Source organism: Pseudorca crassidens, chromosome 5, assembly GCF_039906515.1.
Source record: "Pseudorca crassidens isolate mPseCra1 chromosome 5, mPseCra1.hap1, whole genome shotgun sequence".
Taxonomy (NCBI): domain Eukaryota; kingdom Metazoa; phylum Chordata; class Mammalia; order Artiodactyla; family Delphinidae; genus Pseudorca; species Pseudorca crassidens.
In genome coordinates this window covers 7,587,521-7,603,834 of record NC_090300.1, presented here as the reverse complement: position 1 = coordinate 7,603,834, position 16,314 = coordinate 7,587,521, and the positions used below count along the sequence as shown (strand labels likewise).

The following is a 16,314-nucleotide window of genomic DNA, read 5'->3' as shown; positions in this document are numbered from 1 at the left end:
TTGTTGGTTTTGTTTTTGTTTTTGTTTAGTTTAGTTTATTGAAGTATAGTTGCATTACAGTGTTGTGTTAATTTCAGGTGTACAGCAGATGATTCAGTTACATATATATACACACATTCTTTTTCATATTCTTTTCCATTATGGTTTATCACAGGATATTGAATATAGTTCCCTGTGCTCTACAGTAGGACCTTGTTGTTTATCTATTTTATATATAATAGTTTGCCTCTGCTAACCCAGCCTCCTAATTCATCCCTCCCCTATCATCCTCCCCCATCATCCTCCCCCTTGGCAACCACAAGTCTTTTCTCTGTGTCTGTGAGTCTGTTTCTGTTTCATAGATAAGTTCATTTGTGTCATATTTTAGATTCCACATAGAAATGGCATCATATGATATTTGTCTTTGTCTGACTTACTTCATTTAGTATGATAATCTCTAGGTCCATCCATGTGGCTGCACATGGCATTATTTCATTCTTTTTTATGGCTGAGTAATATTCCATTGTATATATGTACCACATCTTCTTTATCCATTCATCTGTCAATGGACGTTTAGGTTGCTTCCACATCTTGGCTATTGTGAATAGTACTGCTGTGAACAGTGGGGTGCATGTATTCTTTTGAACCATGGTTTTCTCCAGATATATGCCCAGTAGTGGGATTGCTGGATCATATGGTAGCTCTAGTTATAGTTTTTTGAGGAACCTCCATACTGTTCTCCACAATGGCTGTATCAATTCACATTCCCACCAACAGTGCAAGAGGGTTCCCTTTTCTCCACACCCTCTCCAGCATTTATTGTTTGCAGATTTTTTGATGGTGGTCATTCTGACCGGTGTGAGGTGATACCTCATTGTAGTTTTGATTTGCATTTCTCTAATAATTGCATGCTAAAGACTTTGGATTTTATGGATTTTATCTGAAGAGAATGTCTTCAAGAGGACAATAAGATTTATATTTCTTTTAAGGTGCACGTGAATATTCATTTTCCTGTCTTCATTTTGAAAATGATAGCAGAAGTTTTGTATGTGCCTGACAATAATCAGTTCATTTCATTCTTAAAACAACTATAGAGCAGTTCATTTCATTCTTATAACAACAACTGTAGCAACTTCATTTTGCAGTTGAGAAAACCGAGGCACGGAGAAGTTAAGTCCTTTGCCTGACATGACACAGTTATCGGTGGAACCGAGGTACAAAGGCAGGCAGTCTGGACCCGGAGCGCACCCCCTTTTCCATCATACTGGACTGGTTTTGTCTGTGTTTCTTTGAGAATATATGTGTTGTCTTAAGAAAAGGGAGTCAGCATTTCTTTGCCATGTGATTTCTCCCATTCCACCTACCAACCAAGAGAGAATGTTCCCTGGCCTCGCAAATGGAATCACTGGGCGCCTCGGCCATCTGCCCGTCGTTCTCCGCTCCCTCTAACCACGTAGCTGCTTCTTACCCGCTTTAGTCTTTTTTTTTCTTTTAACATCTTTATTGGGGTATAATTGCTTTACAATGGTGTGTTAGTTTCTGCTGTATAACAAAGTGAATCAGTTATACATATACATATGTTCCCATATCTCTTCCCTCTTGCGTCTCCCTCCCTCCCACCCTCCCTATCCCACCCCTCCAGGCGGTCACAAAGCACCGAGCTGATCTCCCTGTGCTATGCGGCTGCTTCCCACTAGCGATCTAACTTACGTTTGGTAGTGTATATATGTCCATGCCTCTCTCTCGCTTTGTCACAGCTCACCCTTCCTCCTCCCCATATCCTCAAGTCCGTTCTCCCTGTCTCCCTCCTTTCCTGGACGGGCTGTGAACCCTTCTGGTTTCCAATGTTTCCAGTATAGCCCCCGTCACGGGTGAGCCTTCAGATGGGGTTGCAGGAGTCGCCTGAGCCTTTCTCTTCTGGAATCAAAGGTGCACGTAACACGAATCTCCAAAAAGGGGGAGGGGGCAGAGCACTGAGATCACCTTTCACTCACTCGCAAATAACCATGCTTGCTGTTCAGGCGCCTGGCGCTGTGTAGGGAAGCAGAGGTCAGACAGGAAAGTAGAGGAGAAGGAGGAAGAAGATGTGTCACCCGTCATCGTTATTTCATCCCTGGCGTATCTGTATCCAGGAAATGTGAAACCCAATAACAAGATTCAATCTTACTTCAAGTCATAATTATAAATATACTACAAAAGGAGTATCTCATTCCACTAAATTCACTGCAGTGATCATTGGATATACATTTATTGCATAGTTTCTATTCAGTTACTGGTAGTCTTAACTTTTTTCTGTTCAACAAAACATTTTAGCATTTAAGAACTATTTGATTGATAACACATGATTTTTAAATTCCTTCATTTTATACCTTTATTCCTTCATTAACACTTTAAATTTAAGATTTGCATAAATTTACAAAGATGCTCACACAATAATGTTCTTCACAGCATTTTATAAAGCAGAAAAAAAAAAAAAAGGAAAGAACCCAAATGTCTCTAAACAGAAGACTGGTTATTAATTCAGGTTAATATTTTAAATGATGTGCAGGAAATATAGTCAGTGTTTTATAAGAACTTTGTATGGAGTATAATCTATAAAATTATCAAATTACTGTGTTGTACACCTGAAACTAATATAGTAATATAAGTCAGTTATACTTCAATTAAAAAATTAAATCAAATAAAAATGATCAAGTAGGATATAATTATTGATATAAAAAGTTATTCACCATACAGTGAGTTTTTAAAAGGTTCCAAAAGCAGACTATGATCTTTTATTTTAATTGTAGTTTAGAAAAGAAGTCTGGGAAGATGTAAGTCAAAATGTTAACAGTACTTCTCTCAGTGAATTTGCAAACGGTTTTCACTTACAACTTTCTGTCCTGTGTACTGTGTGAAGTGATTTTTTGAAATTGTTAATTATTATTTTTATATTTAGCATGTATAATTTTGCAGATGGAAAAATATTTCTCTTTTCAAAATCGAACTTGAAAAGGTATTATACAAGGAACTCAGAGGAATTTCCTGCTAATTATTTAAGCGTACCAAAAAATGTCTGCACAACGCATGTGAGTTTTATCAAGAACACTCTACCGTGTTTTTGAGGTTTTCCCCTCTGCCCCTGTTGAAATAGTATAGATGCTTTTCCCACCCCACTGTCTCCTTCTCCCTCTCCCTCCTTTGAGCTGAAACAGCAGACTCCTGTTCCCAGTATGCCCACTCTCAGTGAGGGTAGATTTGCACTAGAACATTCATGTCACTGGTCATTCTTCTGACATTAAACCTGTCCTTTACCTCGAGCAGTTAAGTCAGGAAGTACAGATGGCTCTTCAGCGCACATCACTAATGTAGAGTGTGTTTAACCCAGCAGCTGTCTTGAGCGATGTAGATGTAAGCTCTGTTGAAGGTGCCCAGGTTCCACCCTAAGGCTTTGCATTCCAGAAATTGAAACAAGATGATTTGTTTCAAAGGTAGAGAAATGTGACTCAGACCTGTCTTTGGCCCTTTTTAGACTCTATAGTCTGAACTGAAAGACAGCATTTTTTTTAAAAAATATCTTGCCAATCCCAGGTGTTTAGTGTCTACATCTGGTACTGCTGATTTCAATCATCTTGAACCCTGGCTCCGTTAGTTGAAGTGATAGAGTTTCACCATTTGGCAAGTGAAGGACAAGAATCACAGAGTAGGCAGAGAGGCAGACATTCCGAACACACCCATTGACTATCATTGTTTGTGATGTAAGTGAATATAAGAAACTGGCCTCTCCCTAGAATAATTGTAACAAACTTAGCACAAGTCCAAGAAAACTTAAGTGAGGTTTGTTAAAACTTAAGCAAGTCTTGGGGACTCCCCTGGCGATCCAGTGGTTAGGATTTGGCGCTTCCCCTGCAGGGGGCCCAGGTTGGATCCCTGGTCAGGGAACTAAGTTCCAACAAGCCTCTTAGCACAGCCAGAAAACAAAAAAGAAAAAACAAACAAACAAAAAAACATGGTGTGGGCTTCCCTGGTGGCGCAGTGGTTGAGAGTCCGCCTGCCGATGCAGGGGACACGGGTTCGTGCCCCGGTCCGGGAAGATCCCACATGCCGCGGAGCGGCTGGGCCCGTGAGCCACGGCCGCTGAGCCTGCGCGTCCGGGGCCTGTGCTCCGCAGCGGGAGAGGCCACGACAGTGAGAGGCCCGCGTACCGCGAAAAAGGAAAAAAAAAAAAGTGGCGTAATATAATGTTAGAACTGTAACAAAATTAAAAAAATAAAAGCAAAGTCTTGTCGGGAGGACTTTCACGAGCTTTGTTATCCTCAGCAGCAGCAGATCGCTAAAAGGTGGACTTCCTGTTATACCTTGGTTATCGCGAAGGTGTGACCTTGGATGTCTTACTGGGTCTTAGCAGACTCTCAGAATCTTCCCGAGTTACGAGGTGGTATTAGACCACAAACCCACTTCCATATTCTTTACCTATTTTCTTTTTTTCATATTTAACGTTAGCTTTTGCTAATATTTTTCCTTTTCCCTTTTGGTTCTTTCTTATCCACGTGCCCTAATACACTCAAATTCTCAACACCAAAAATTACAGGAAATAAAACTCAGGGAAGAAGTGAGATTAGAGAATGGAGGGAGACGGGTGGATTCTGGGATCTCCAGAAACCTAAATTACGTTTTTTTTGTAGCTGCTTTGAATTGTTTTCATTAACCGTTGATCCCGTCTGGGTGGAGCAGTGTCCCGGGAGACCTGCAGTCAGGGCCCAGCTCCAGCCCTGACGACCCCCATCCTTAGGCTGCAGTTTCATCCCGTGCCAGCCCTCCCGTGTTAAAGTTTTAGGACGTGGTAGGTCAGTGAGGGTTAGCTGTGACTAACATCCATCGCTGTTTATGTAGTAGAGAGCTCTGTGGCTTTGATATTCCCAAATATAGAGGCAGAAGCAGCCTGTCGCCCTGTGTCAGTGGGTCACTAACCTGCTGCTGGACCCCTGCCTGGGCAATAACCCAGGTCAGGGAGTTGGCCAGGCTTCCCCCGCCCCCTTCCCCCAGGGGATCGTATCCAGGACCCTGCAGGCCCCGCCCACAGCCCACCTGCATCTTCTCTGTGAAATAAACATCTACCTGAAAACCAGGGGAGCAAGAGGGGGAGAAGCATATGTATGGTGGGGACAGAGAGAGTCACGCTCGTCCGGAGACGTGACAAGAGGCAGCAGTCAGAGCACAGGTAGGTGCTCCTCGGGCGGCAGGGGTGAGATGCGGTCTCCGGGGCAGGTCACTTGCAGGTCATGGCGAAGGTGACCTTGTTCCAGGGCGCAGCATCTCGCCTCCCTGCCCACGCCTTGAGCCAGGGCCAGCTTTCCAGACACTCCTCTCTTCCCCGGCTTTGAAGAGGCCAAGCTGCTGGTGTTGACTGACCTCTGACTCTGCTTCCTTTCCAGCTGACCCGCTGGTGGGTAGCATCGCCACACAGTACATGACCAACAGGGCGGAGCACGACCGGATGGCCAGGCAGTGGACCAAGCGGTACGCCACATAGGGCCCTGGCCCGCGGCACACTCACCAAGTGCATCGGGGCCCCGCACCTCGGCTCTGCTTGTCTTATTTTTATCACCTTTTGAACCGTTTTGTGATGGAATGTCATCCATCCCCCACCCTCCCTTTCCTTTGCCCCCCACCCCTTCCCGTTTTATTCCCTGTTTAATTTCTATTAACTTGAAAGATCTGGGTTTGTTTTTTTTTAATCCCACCTCCACGTGGATGGGAACTTTTGTTTTCAGTGCAAACAATGTCAGATCTGTAATAATATGAGCTTTCTTTCAAAGCTTCATATTCCTGTGTGGTTCTGTTATTTTGTTGTTCGTTTTCTTTGGATCCTTTTTCCCTTCCTGTGATCTTGGGGCAAACACGAATTCAGAATTCTATCTCGTTTCTACTCCAATGTAATGCTTAGGGTTAAGTTTTTTGTACTGAAGTCTTTATCGGTGGGTGCATGCTACTGGGAACCAGATTTTTGTACAAAAGCTTCAATCAGAATCACTGTGCATTACTGAGACTCTGTTTATCACTAGCCTTCTGTCCCCACACAGAAGACTGCTGGATTGAACAAAATAATATGTATTTTGATTTACTTAAAGTGCTTGTAAATTTCTTAGGGACCTGCCACTTTTGACTGTGGATCAGTTGATGTACACTTGTATTATTAAAGCACTCAATAAATCACTGTGGCTGATAAACGCGCGTCTGGCAACCCGGCGTTTGCTTTGCATCCTGGTGACCAGCAGAGTTCTCCGTGCAGCGAGGCTTGTCTAATTCAATTACGGATTCAGGTGTATTTTTTTCACCTCAAGCCTCTCATATTTCCTTGCAGCTGATTTGCTTGGCATGTGGAATTTCCCCAGCTGTCAATAGCCTGATGATTTTATGGTCGTTTCCAATCACTCTCGTTTTTGCATATTGGCTTCACATTACTTTCTCACGGACATCTTTTCTGTTACAGCCTTCTTGATGCAATAATTCAGATATGTGACTCCACAAGGAGGGTCCTAGTGAAAGTGAGGTCTGAGCTGATCGTTGTGTGAGACCACTTTGGGACTTATTTCTCTCTTCTTTTTCCTCTTAAGATTGTTATAGTGATTGCCCTTGAGTTTGGAGTTTGTTTTTCCACCATAATTTTAGTGGAGGAAGTAAACTCAACTCATATCAGTCATGGTCAGCACATTCAGTGACAAGAGTATGTCTGTCTGGCTTTGACCTTCAGGCTATTTTAGGTTTGCAGCTACAGGAGGCTGAGGAAACTTGTGTGTGGTGCAGCTTGAAAACCACACTGACATGCTGTTTAATATTCAGGGTTCTTTGTGTTACAAGGCCCGTTGGAAACTCCTGCTTCTACTAATTATAGTTACAAGCCCACCATACAGCCTGGTCTCATTTAAGGAACATCTTTCCTGGTAAATAGGATTGACAAACGTAAGTCATTTACCTCTAAATAGTTCTGACGTCAATTTTAATATCCTTATCAGAAACATTTTAAATATCTGATTCAGAAGATGCAGTTTTCATTGGGTTTTAGTGGTTCAAAAGAAATCCTACAGAAAATACGTTTAAATGTTGAAAGTGGGACTTTCAAACCACAGTGCCTAAGGATTTTTTTAATAACGATTTTACCATTCATTTTATTTGAAAACAGGTTCCAGCTTACAGAACACCATACGGCCTCAGTTACAGCTACTCAAATCTGTGGTTGTAACTAGAGTAACCACAGACAATGTGTATGAATGGGCACAGCTGTGTTCCAATAAAACTTTATTTACCAAAGCAGTCAGTAGCCAGGTTTGGCCCGTGAGTTGTAGCCTGCCACTGCCCGTTACAGACCACCATAGACTGAGGGGAAAGAGTCAGATAACTATGTGTTTAACATTTCTTTCCTTAAAATGTTATAAATTTAATTAATATAATACAAGACTGATTTTTAGAAAATTACCCAGAGTATTTTACCACCTACAGACTTTCTCACCACCGAGGTTTATATGTTTAGTTTAATACTTTAGATTAAAATATTCAACCCTAAAAGCATTGAATCATTTTAATATGAAATTTTATTAAACTTATTTTTTTTTTTACTTTTGACTGATTAAACCAGACTCATGATATTAATGCTGACTTTTATAGGGAGTATTTAAATTCCGTTTGCCTGTCTTCTTTTAAAATGTCAGCACCATTGGACACACATTTTAAATGATGTTTCTAATATATTACATCTACATCCCCAATCTGGTTGTACTTTGGATCATTTTAAAACATGTGTTATTTAGGAGACAGAGATTATAACACCTCTAGTAGGAAATCCTATCAGAAATCCGTGTTTGCTATTCCATGATCAGGTTTTCTATCAATTTGATATGAAGAGTCTATACAACTTCTTTCCCCATGTTATGAACTCCAAGGACTTAATGACAAACAAATGTACCTTCCCTTCAAACCGTGAAAGCTGGAAAAACTCCAGAGAGACCAGGAAACTCTTAGTTGAGCCTGTTAAGTCTAGATTCCAGATTAACATGGTAATTTTATTTGACATCAGAGCAGGCAATACAATTCTAATAAGTTTTCGATAACACTTGTGAAATAAGATTTGACAGTAGCTTAGCTCTCAGAAAGCTAAATGGTTTTGCTAATAATTATGGGGACAGCATTGACTCTGTACCCTATTATTATTTAACTTTCCAAACATACTATTGCTAGTTGTATTTTGTAGCTTTGTTAAATAAAAAGTTGGCAGATCCTTGACTGAGGGAGGACCACTGGTAATTGAGAAAGTAGTTTAAAATGGTATTTATTGATCTTAAACAATTCAGAATGTTGTGGCCTTAATTTGTCGTAAAACTGCACATAAATAGAACAGTCCTCATGTGTTCTTCTGCAGGAATCCATTGAAGATAGCAAATGCAGGAGTAGTCGATCTTTCCTTCTTATTCTAAGATTAGAGAGTAAATCTAAACGTTCATCCTGAAATACTGGTTTGGGAATTAGGGAGAAAGGAAATATTTATTCAGAAGGTACTATACACCAGGCCGTACGCGTTACCTAATAAAAACCTTCGCCCAGCCCTGTAGGGTGTAGGTGGGTGTCACGGTCCGAACGTTCGTATCCCCCAAAATTCATGAGTTGAAATCCTAATCCCCAAGGTGATGGTATGAGGAGGTGGGGCCTTTGGGAGGGGATTAGGTCATGAAGGTGGAGCCCTCGTGATTGGGATTAGTGCTCCTAGGAAAGAGACCCCAGAGAGCTCCCGAACCCCCTTCCATCATGTGACGACACAGTGAGAAGCTGCGGTCTGCAGCCGGGAAGAGGGCCTTCACCAAAACCCAACCGTGTCAGCACCTGGCCTTGGACTTCAGCCTCCAGAACTGTGAGCAATATATTTCTGTAGCTTATAAGCCTCCTAGTCCGTGGCTTATATAGCAGCCTGAAGAGACAGAGACAGTGGCCCTGGGTCCTGCACAGCTAACAAAGTACTGAAGTGAGAGTTCCACCAGGCATGTGACAGCGGAGCCCTTGTTGTCAACTACAAAACCATACACACCTTTCTCCTAATGACGAGATCATACTGTCAAGATAAACTGGCCTAATTCAGTCTTAGAGTCCAGGGGCTGTACAGTTTTAGGTGCTGGGGGTCTTGCCATCTTCAATAAATGGGAAATACGGTTGTAGGAAGTGTGGCCCTGGTGTTAGATGGGAAACCAGGCAGGACTTCCAATCTTAGAGCTGCTGCCTTACAAACTGCCCAGCCCTGGGGAGCCATCACTTGGAAGAGTCCTGAACTTCTCTGCATCTCAGTGCTGTGATGAAAGTGCTGTTAACTATTACCAGGCACGGCAATTCTTTGAATGTCTCCATAATAATTTGTGCTTTAGAAAGAGATGCATTTGTAGAGAACAGACTGGTGGTTGTCAAGGGGGAGGGGGTGGGGGAAGGATGGAGTGGGAGTTTGGGGTTAGCAGATGCAAGCTATTATATATAGAATGGATACACAACAAGGTCCTACTGTATAGCACAGGGAACTGTATTCAATATCCTGGGATAAAACATAATGGAAAAGAATATTTTAAAAAGAATGTATGTGTATATATATATATATATATGTGTGTATGTATAACTGAACCACTTTGCTGTATAGCAGAAATTAACACAACATTGTAAATCAACTATACTTCAGTTTAAAAAATTGATTAAAAAAATGAATGAACCAACAGCGATAGTCCATACTTTATGCAGATTGAAAAAAAGAAAAACGAGATATGTTTGTAATTACTATGGAAAACAGTTGAAATTGTACAAAACAGCCCTACCAGAGGATCCTGACTTAGCCATGTATTTTATTTCAAGGTGGCTTTATAACCTATTAACATGTCCCCTCTGTACAGGGCTCTCAGGTCTGTGGCATGGGCCTCAAGCCACACAGGCATGTCCCGTACCCTAAACTGGTCCTGTAATTGTCCACAGAGGAAAACTGGAGCACTCCGAGTTGTCTGCTGAGCATGGCATTTCCAGCTACATCAGATCTGGGAGCTCTTGGAGTTGAGGCCGGCCTCTGAGGACCTCCCATGACAGCCATGCATCTCCCACATCCAGGCTTCCCCTGGGAAGCTGGCTGGTCCCTTGGGCCTGGAACACTAGGCCCCTTTCACACTCGAATTCCACCAGGATCACTGGTGATGTGCATTAGGGTGACCCGCTTACCCCAGTTTGGCTGGGACTTTCCCTCTTTTAAAACAGAAAGTCCCATGTCTCAGGAACGCCCTCAGCCTGGGACCCCCCCAGGACTGTTGGTTACTGGAGCTTTCATGCCAGGACTGAATTTCAGCCTAAGGTCTCACGCATTACACAGGGCTGGTTGCACTCACAGAAATGCCTTATTTGAGAAAGTATTTTACTCAATGGACAGAGATCCTGTTAGAAAAGATGTGCCCTCCACAGCTTGAGGAATTCCTGTATATTCCACCCTCTCTGGCTTTCACACCCAGCCACGTGCACTCATTCCCTCTGCTTCTGGAGGCAAATGAGTGAGTGAAACCAACTGCAGCCTTTCTTTGCAACTTCAAACGTGACTTCAGATATGTACGCCTTTCTATGAGGAGTCTTACTACCAGTGGTCTGAAGCATAATCTGCCTTTGTAGAGGATTTTTTTAAGGGAAATTCCTGAATTTTAAAAATCTCTCATGTATGGGACCCACACAGGAAAATGGAGGAGATAATGGGATCACCTGTCTTTTTTTCTTTTTTTTCGTGAGTGGATTTTTTCGAAATTTTCACTGGAGTTGAAAATTTAGTTGAGTTACCATGTTGTGTTAGTTTCAGGTGTACAAGCAAAGTGAATCAGTTATACATATATACATACATCCACTCTTTTTTAGATTCTTTTCCCATATAGGGCATGACAGCGTATGGAGTAGAGTTCCCTGTGCGACACAGTAGGTCCTTATTAGTTGTCTGTTTTATATATAGTAGTGTGTATGTGTCAATTCCATTCTCCCAATCTATCCCTCCCTGCCTTTCCCTCCCCCCGTAACCATAAATTTGTTTTCTACGGCTGTGACTCTCTTTCTGTTTTGTAGATAAGTTCATTTGTATCATTTTTTTAGATCCCACATATAAGTGATACCATGTGATGTTTGTCTTTCTCTGTCTGCACCTGTCTGTCTTATGACCTGCTTATAGGTCCGCTTAGTCCAAGTGGGGGTAACCCCAACTGCCCCAGAATTCCCAGTGTCAGGGTTTTCAGTTTTAAGAAAAACCTTATCCAATAACCTTGGTATCTTTTGGGGCTGATGTGACATGACCCCTGATCCCTGCTCTATTATCCCCTCCTCCCACTCACCCCTCTTAATTAGATGGGAGGTCAGAGTTCAGGATGACAGTCACATCCTGGTTGGTAGGAAATTTTAGGAACTTTCTGAGAACTTCTATCAAGCTATCCAACAGAAAAGTAACAGGTGCTTTACAGCTGGGGCTCCTGGACACATTGAGAAACCAGGCGAGATTCTCCTGCTTAATCTATAGCTCAAGGACAGCACAGAGGGCCAGAGGGGCCACACTCGCCCGCTCCAGCCTGCCTCTGCTGAGGTTGCCTGGAAGCAAGATGATCACATTCTTCGAGGCCTGTTCAGCCTCCAGCTTGGAACTACTGGCAAACGTGTAAATGAAGATGTCCCGCCATGAACTTTGACGGTGTCAGTCTGCATCCTGTAGACGGACAGCTGACTCTGTTCCTCAGCCAACAGCGCCCGAGTACTAGGATTTAAAAATCAAAGCAGGAGTCACGTCCCAAGATGGTGGCATAGGTCGTTCCTGGCTTCCCTCCGCCTCACGAGAACATCTCACAACTCTTCAAGAACAAGACAGCACTGAGAGAATCCCAGAACATGGGGTGAGGCTGAACCACTCCTGCGGCTCAGAGACCAAGAAGGTAAGAGAAGCGGCCACGTGCTGCCCGCATGCCCCTCCCAGGCCAGCACAGCTCCACGAGGCGGGGTCAGCCCCGAGCCTGGGTTCCTCAAGTGGGAAGAGAGAGCCCGGGATGGACAAACAGCCTCCGCAGCATGGTGGGCCCTTTAGTGGGGTCCCTACTCTGCTCTCGGCCCACAGGGACTGCAGGGGGATCGGGGGGCTCAACCACGAGGAATCTGGCTGTGATGCGGATGGGGAAGGGGCTTGCAAGAACCAGCTCCCGGATCTGGGGGACCGAGTTCCTACCTGCAGGGCCCAAGCCCTCATCCCAGGCGGCGGCTTTGCTCACCGCAGACCCAGGTCAGGGCTGCGCTCTGACCGCGGAAGTCGGCAGGGTGCAGATCTTCCTGGTTCGGATCCTCTTTGCCCACGCCCAGGCAAGGGGCTGACTTCCAGCCCCACCAGAGGCCGTGGACAGTGCCTCCCAGCCCCATCTGACCCGAAGGGCTGGTGGCAACCCCTGGAAGCTGTGCGGCCCAGTGGTGCTCAGGCCAAGAGGCAGGCGGGCAGAACGGAGCTCCCCCAGGGCAAAGGCAGTACCGGGCCTGCTACACTCAGGCAGGGGAATCCATTCATAGCCAAGGCGGAGGGCAACTCCTGGCCCCTCCTCCTCAGAAAGCCTGTTGTGGAAATTGACAAGTAGCCTGGGAAGGCCCCGCCCCCTCCTGCTCAGGCAAAGGAGCTGAGACATAGCCACACCCACTGTGGAAAGTGTCTTCCGGCCCCATCTAACCAGTAGGGCCCACAAAAACCCCTGAAAGCCGTGACGCCCAGTGGCGCTCAAGCCGAGAGAAGGGCAGACAGAGCCAATGGTTTGCAGAGCAAAGCCAGTGGCCCAGTTCAGCCAGGGGACTTGGGGCGGGGCGGCCGGAGTGAAGACACCAAAGAGCTTTATCAGTTTTAGAGCTGCGGCTCTCACTGCACCCAGGCAGAGAATCTAATGCGCAGCCCTGTGTATCGCTGAATACAGCCTTCAGCCTGTCGGACCAGGGCGCCTAACCAGGGCACGTGGACAGCTGCAGAGCCCATTCACCCGCCCCGTGTAGACGGGCCCTTACACGGAGAGCGCAGCCCGTGGCTTCCCCCGTCTGCAGGGCAACATCAGTGGCCTCACCTGACCAGGGGATTCAGTGCACACTTAGGCCTGATTCAGGCCGCCAAACAACCAGCTGTGCAGGCCCTGGCCTGCTGCCCTTTCAATGCAGGGAGGCTAATTCATTGCTCTATCTACTATTTGTTTTTGTTTTTTTTTTGGAATATAGTTGATTCACAATGTTGTGTTAGTTTCAGGTGTACAGCAAAGTGAATCCGTTATACATATATCTACCTTTTTTAGATTCTTTTCCCGTATAGGTTGTTACACAATATTGAGTAGAGCTCCCTGTGCTATACAGTAGGTCCTATTGTTATTTTTTATATAGTAGTGTGTATATATCAATCCCAATCTCCCAGTTTATCCCTCCCTGCCCCTCCCCCCTACAAACAGATGTAGGTTTGTTTTCTACATCTGTGAGACTGTTTCTGTTTTGTAAACAAGTTCATTTGTACCATTATTTTAGATTCCACATATAAGCGATATTATATGGTATCTGTCTGACTTCACTTAGTATGACAATCTCTAGGTCCAGCTGCATTGCTGCAAATGGCATTATGTCATCCCTTGTTATGGCTACTACTGAATATAGAGTCAGTCCTGAGCATCTAGTGAGTCTGAACAGAGAATTCAGACAACTGCGGAGCCCACGCTGCAGCCTCACTTGCTGAAGGTGAGGGTTCTCAAGCGTATAGTAGCACTTCTTATCTGTAGACTTTTCTAAATCTTGGTCTTCTGACTGGAGGTGAAATTCTTTTAGAAGTACTAGTGTGAAAGGCTTGAGATTCTAGAAAGCTGTGAAAATTGTGTGCCTTTGGGCAACAAAAGTAGATTTCTGTAGCAGAACATTTAGGGCTTCTGTTTCTCCTTCATCAGCTCATTTTAATTTTGTGTTTGATGAATAAAAAGAGTGATCGATGGGTACAGGATTCTGTATCATCATCATCATCGTTGTCATTATCATCACCACAATGACGACCCCTCCTTCAGCACAGGGCATGGAACACACTGTGTAAATATATGTATGTGTACGTATAATCTCATTTAATCCTTGCTATTATCCCCCGAGACGTATATTATCCTCATCATGCAGATGTGGAAACTGACCGGGATTTTAATAGATCCAAACTCCTGGACTTCCCTGGTGGCGCGGTGGTTAAGAATCCTCCTGCCAATGCAGGGGACATGGGTTCGAGCCCTGGTCCGGAAAGATCCCACATGCCGCAGAGCAACTAAGCCCGTGCGCCACAACTACTGAGCCTGCGCTCTAGAGCCCACGAGACACAACTACTGAGCCCGCGTGCCACAACTACTGAAGCCCATGTGCCTAGAGCCCGTGCTTCACAACAAGAGAAGCCACCGCAGTGAGAAGCCCGCGCACCGCAACAAAGAGTAGCCCCCCGGTCACCGCAACTAGAGATAGCCCGCATGCAGCAACGAAGACCCAATGCGGCCAAAAATAATTAATTAAATTTTTAAAAAATTGATCCAAACTCCTGTAACTACTAAGTGGCAGAGCTGGGTCTCAAACCCACATCTGTGTGTCTGTGAAAACCAGGCGCAGAAGCAGCACCTCCCAGCCTGAGGAAACGTGATATGCATCGTTGTGGATTTACCAGTTAGAGAAGGAAGAAATTATTGGGTTTATACAACCAGAATCCTTGAACCTTATGTCCAGTGGACCTCAGGTAAAGCAAAATATTGTATGTAGCTCCACCGGGTCTGAAAGCCCCTCAAAAGGAAAACAAGGAGAACAAAGCAGGAGGAAGTGAGAGGAATCCTCACAGTCAGTCTGGAGAGCACAGAACCAGCCACTCAGCCAGCCAGCCAGCCAGCCACAGAACCAACCAGCCAGCCACTGAACCAGCCACCCAGCCAGCCACAGAACCAGCCACCAATCTAGCCACCGAACCAGCCACCCAGCCACACAATCAGCCACTAAGCCAGCCAGCCACACAACCAGCCGCCCAGCCACAGAACTTGCCACCCACTCAGCCACGGCACCAGCTCCACAGCCCTTCTTTTCTTCCTTCTGGCAACAGGTTTCTGCTTTTTTCTTTCTTTCTTTCTTTCTTTTTTTTTCAATCTGCATGGGAGGATTTCTAGTCATTTTGTAGCTGAATTCAATAGAAAAATAGTGTTTATCACTTCACAGCCAATTTGGCCAGAACACATCTCTATTCCATGAAATAACGCATTCATACGTTTACGATTCAGAATTGCAGACACATTCCTTGTGTCCAGTGGTGTGTCAGGCTGGATGAAATTAAATATTACTTTCCTTTTTCTTTGCTGTGGATTCACTCGAGTTGCCCTCCTTAGGTGGCACTGGTGCTCTTGGGAGAAAAGCCAGCCTTCAGAGTAAAGACCTGGCCAACCCAACCTCATAAAGCTGCAGTAGACCCAAACCAAGATGGGGGGGGCGGGGGCGGGAACAGTAGGTGGACCCCTCTCACATGCGCGCACGCACGCACACACACACACACACACACAAAATCTGGCTTCCTTTCTGCCACCTTCCTGAATCCTCTTACTCAAACCCACTCACTAATCATCAAAGCCAACAGCATCCCCTAGCAGCCCATCTTCAGGCCTCCAGAGCCTTCCATGCTCTAACCCTCCTTCCAGAGCTTCCCTTCCCTCTCAGCTCAGGTTTGATCCCCACCCCAAAGGCAGCCTTTCACCCTCGGAATGTCTCCGAGCCCCAGTTTTCTCGCCTTCTCTCTCATGTGACAATCTCATCTCGTCTGCTTTCTGGTGACCTCGACGTCACTCACCTGGCATCTCTCACAAACATCAGCTCTCAATTTCCAGCTTCCCTCAGAAAATGGTTACCTGGATATCCCACAGCACAGCAAACTGTATTTTTTTAGGTTGAACTCGTGCACTCAATATGCCTGTGTTGCATCCGTAAACCATGGCCAGCTGCAGGAGAACTAGAGATAAAAGACAAAGTGCATCCTGCCAGGAACCAAATCGGCCTGACACCACGTACGTTTGTCCCCCAAAGGGAAACAGTCGCGTGACTGCCCTGCCGCGTTCCGCTCCAGAAGGAAGCACAGGCAGAGAGCATGGGCTTGGAACCAGGTGAGCTGGGACCTGGGCAGGTCACGTAGCCTCCCTCCCCACGTGTGCCTGTCTACGTGCTGGAAAGAAAAACACCCGCCTTGTTCCTCTCCTGTGTTCTTAACCCAGAAATAGGAAAGGGTTAAAATTGAATTAAAAGAGGAAGAGAAGGGGCTTCACTGGTGGCGCAGTGGTT

General features: G+C 45.2%; 1 protein-coding gene across 4 annotated transcripts in view; it reads left to right on the top strand.

Annotated features, from left to right (window-relative positions):
- UBE2E2 (ubiquitin conjugating enzyme E2 E2) overlaps positions 1–6,188 on the top strand; it is a 353,955-nt gene extending 347,767 nt beyond the window's left edge. For all 4 annotated transcript variants that reach the window (XR_010943414.1, XM_067737365.1, XM_067737366.1 and 1 more), the window contains one exon: positions 5,394–6,188. Coding sequence is in view for 3 of the 4 variants with exons in the window: in XM_067737365.1 (XP_067593466.1) it covers positions 5,394–5,491 (98 nt within the window). In the remaining variant the exon portion in view is untranslated. The remainder of the gene's footprint in view (positions 1–5,393) is intronic.
- The last annotated feature ends 10,126 nt before the right edge of the window (positions 6,189–16,314 follow it).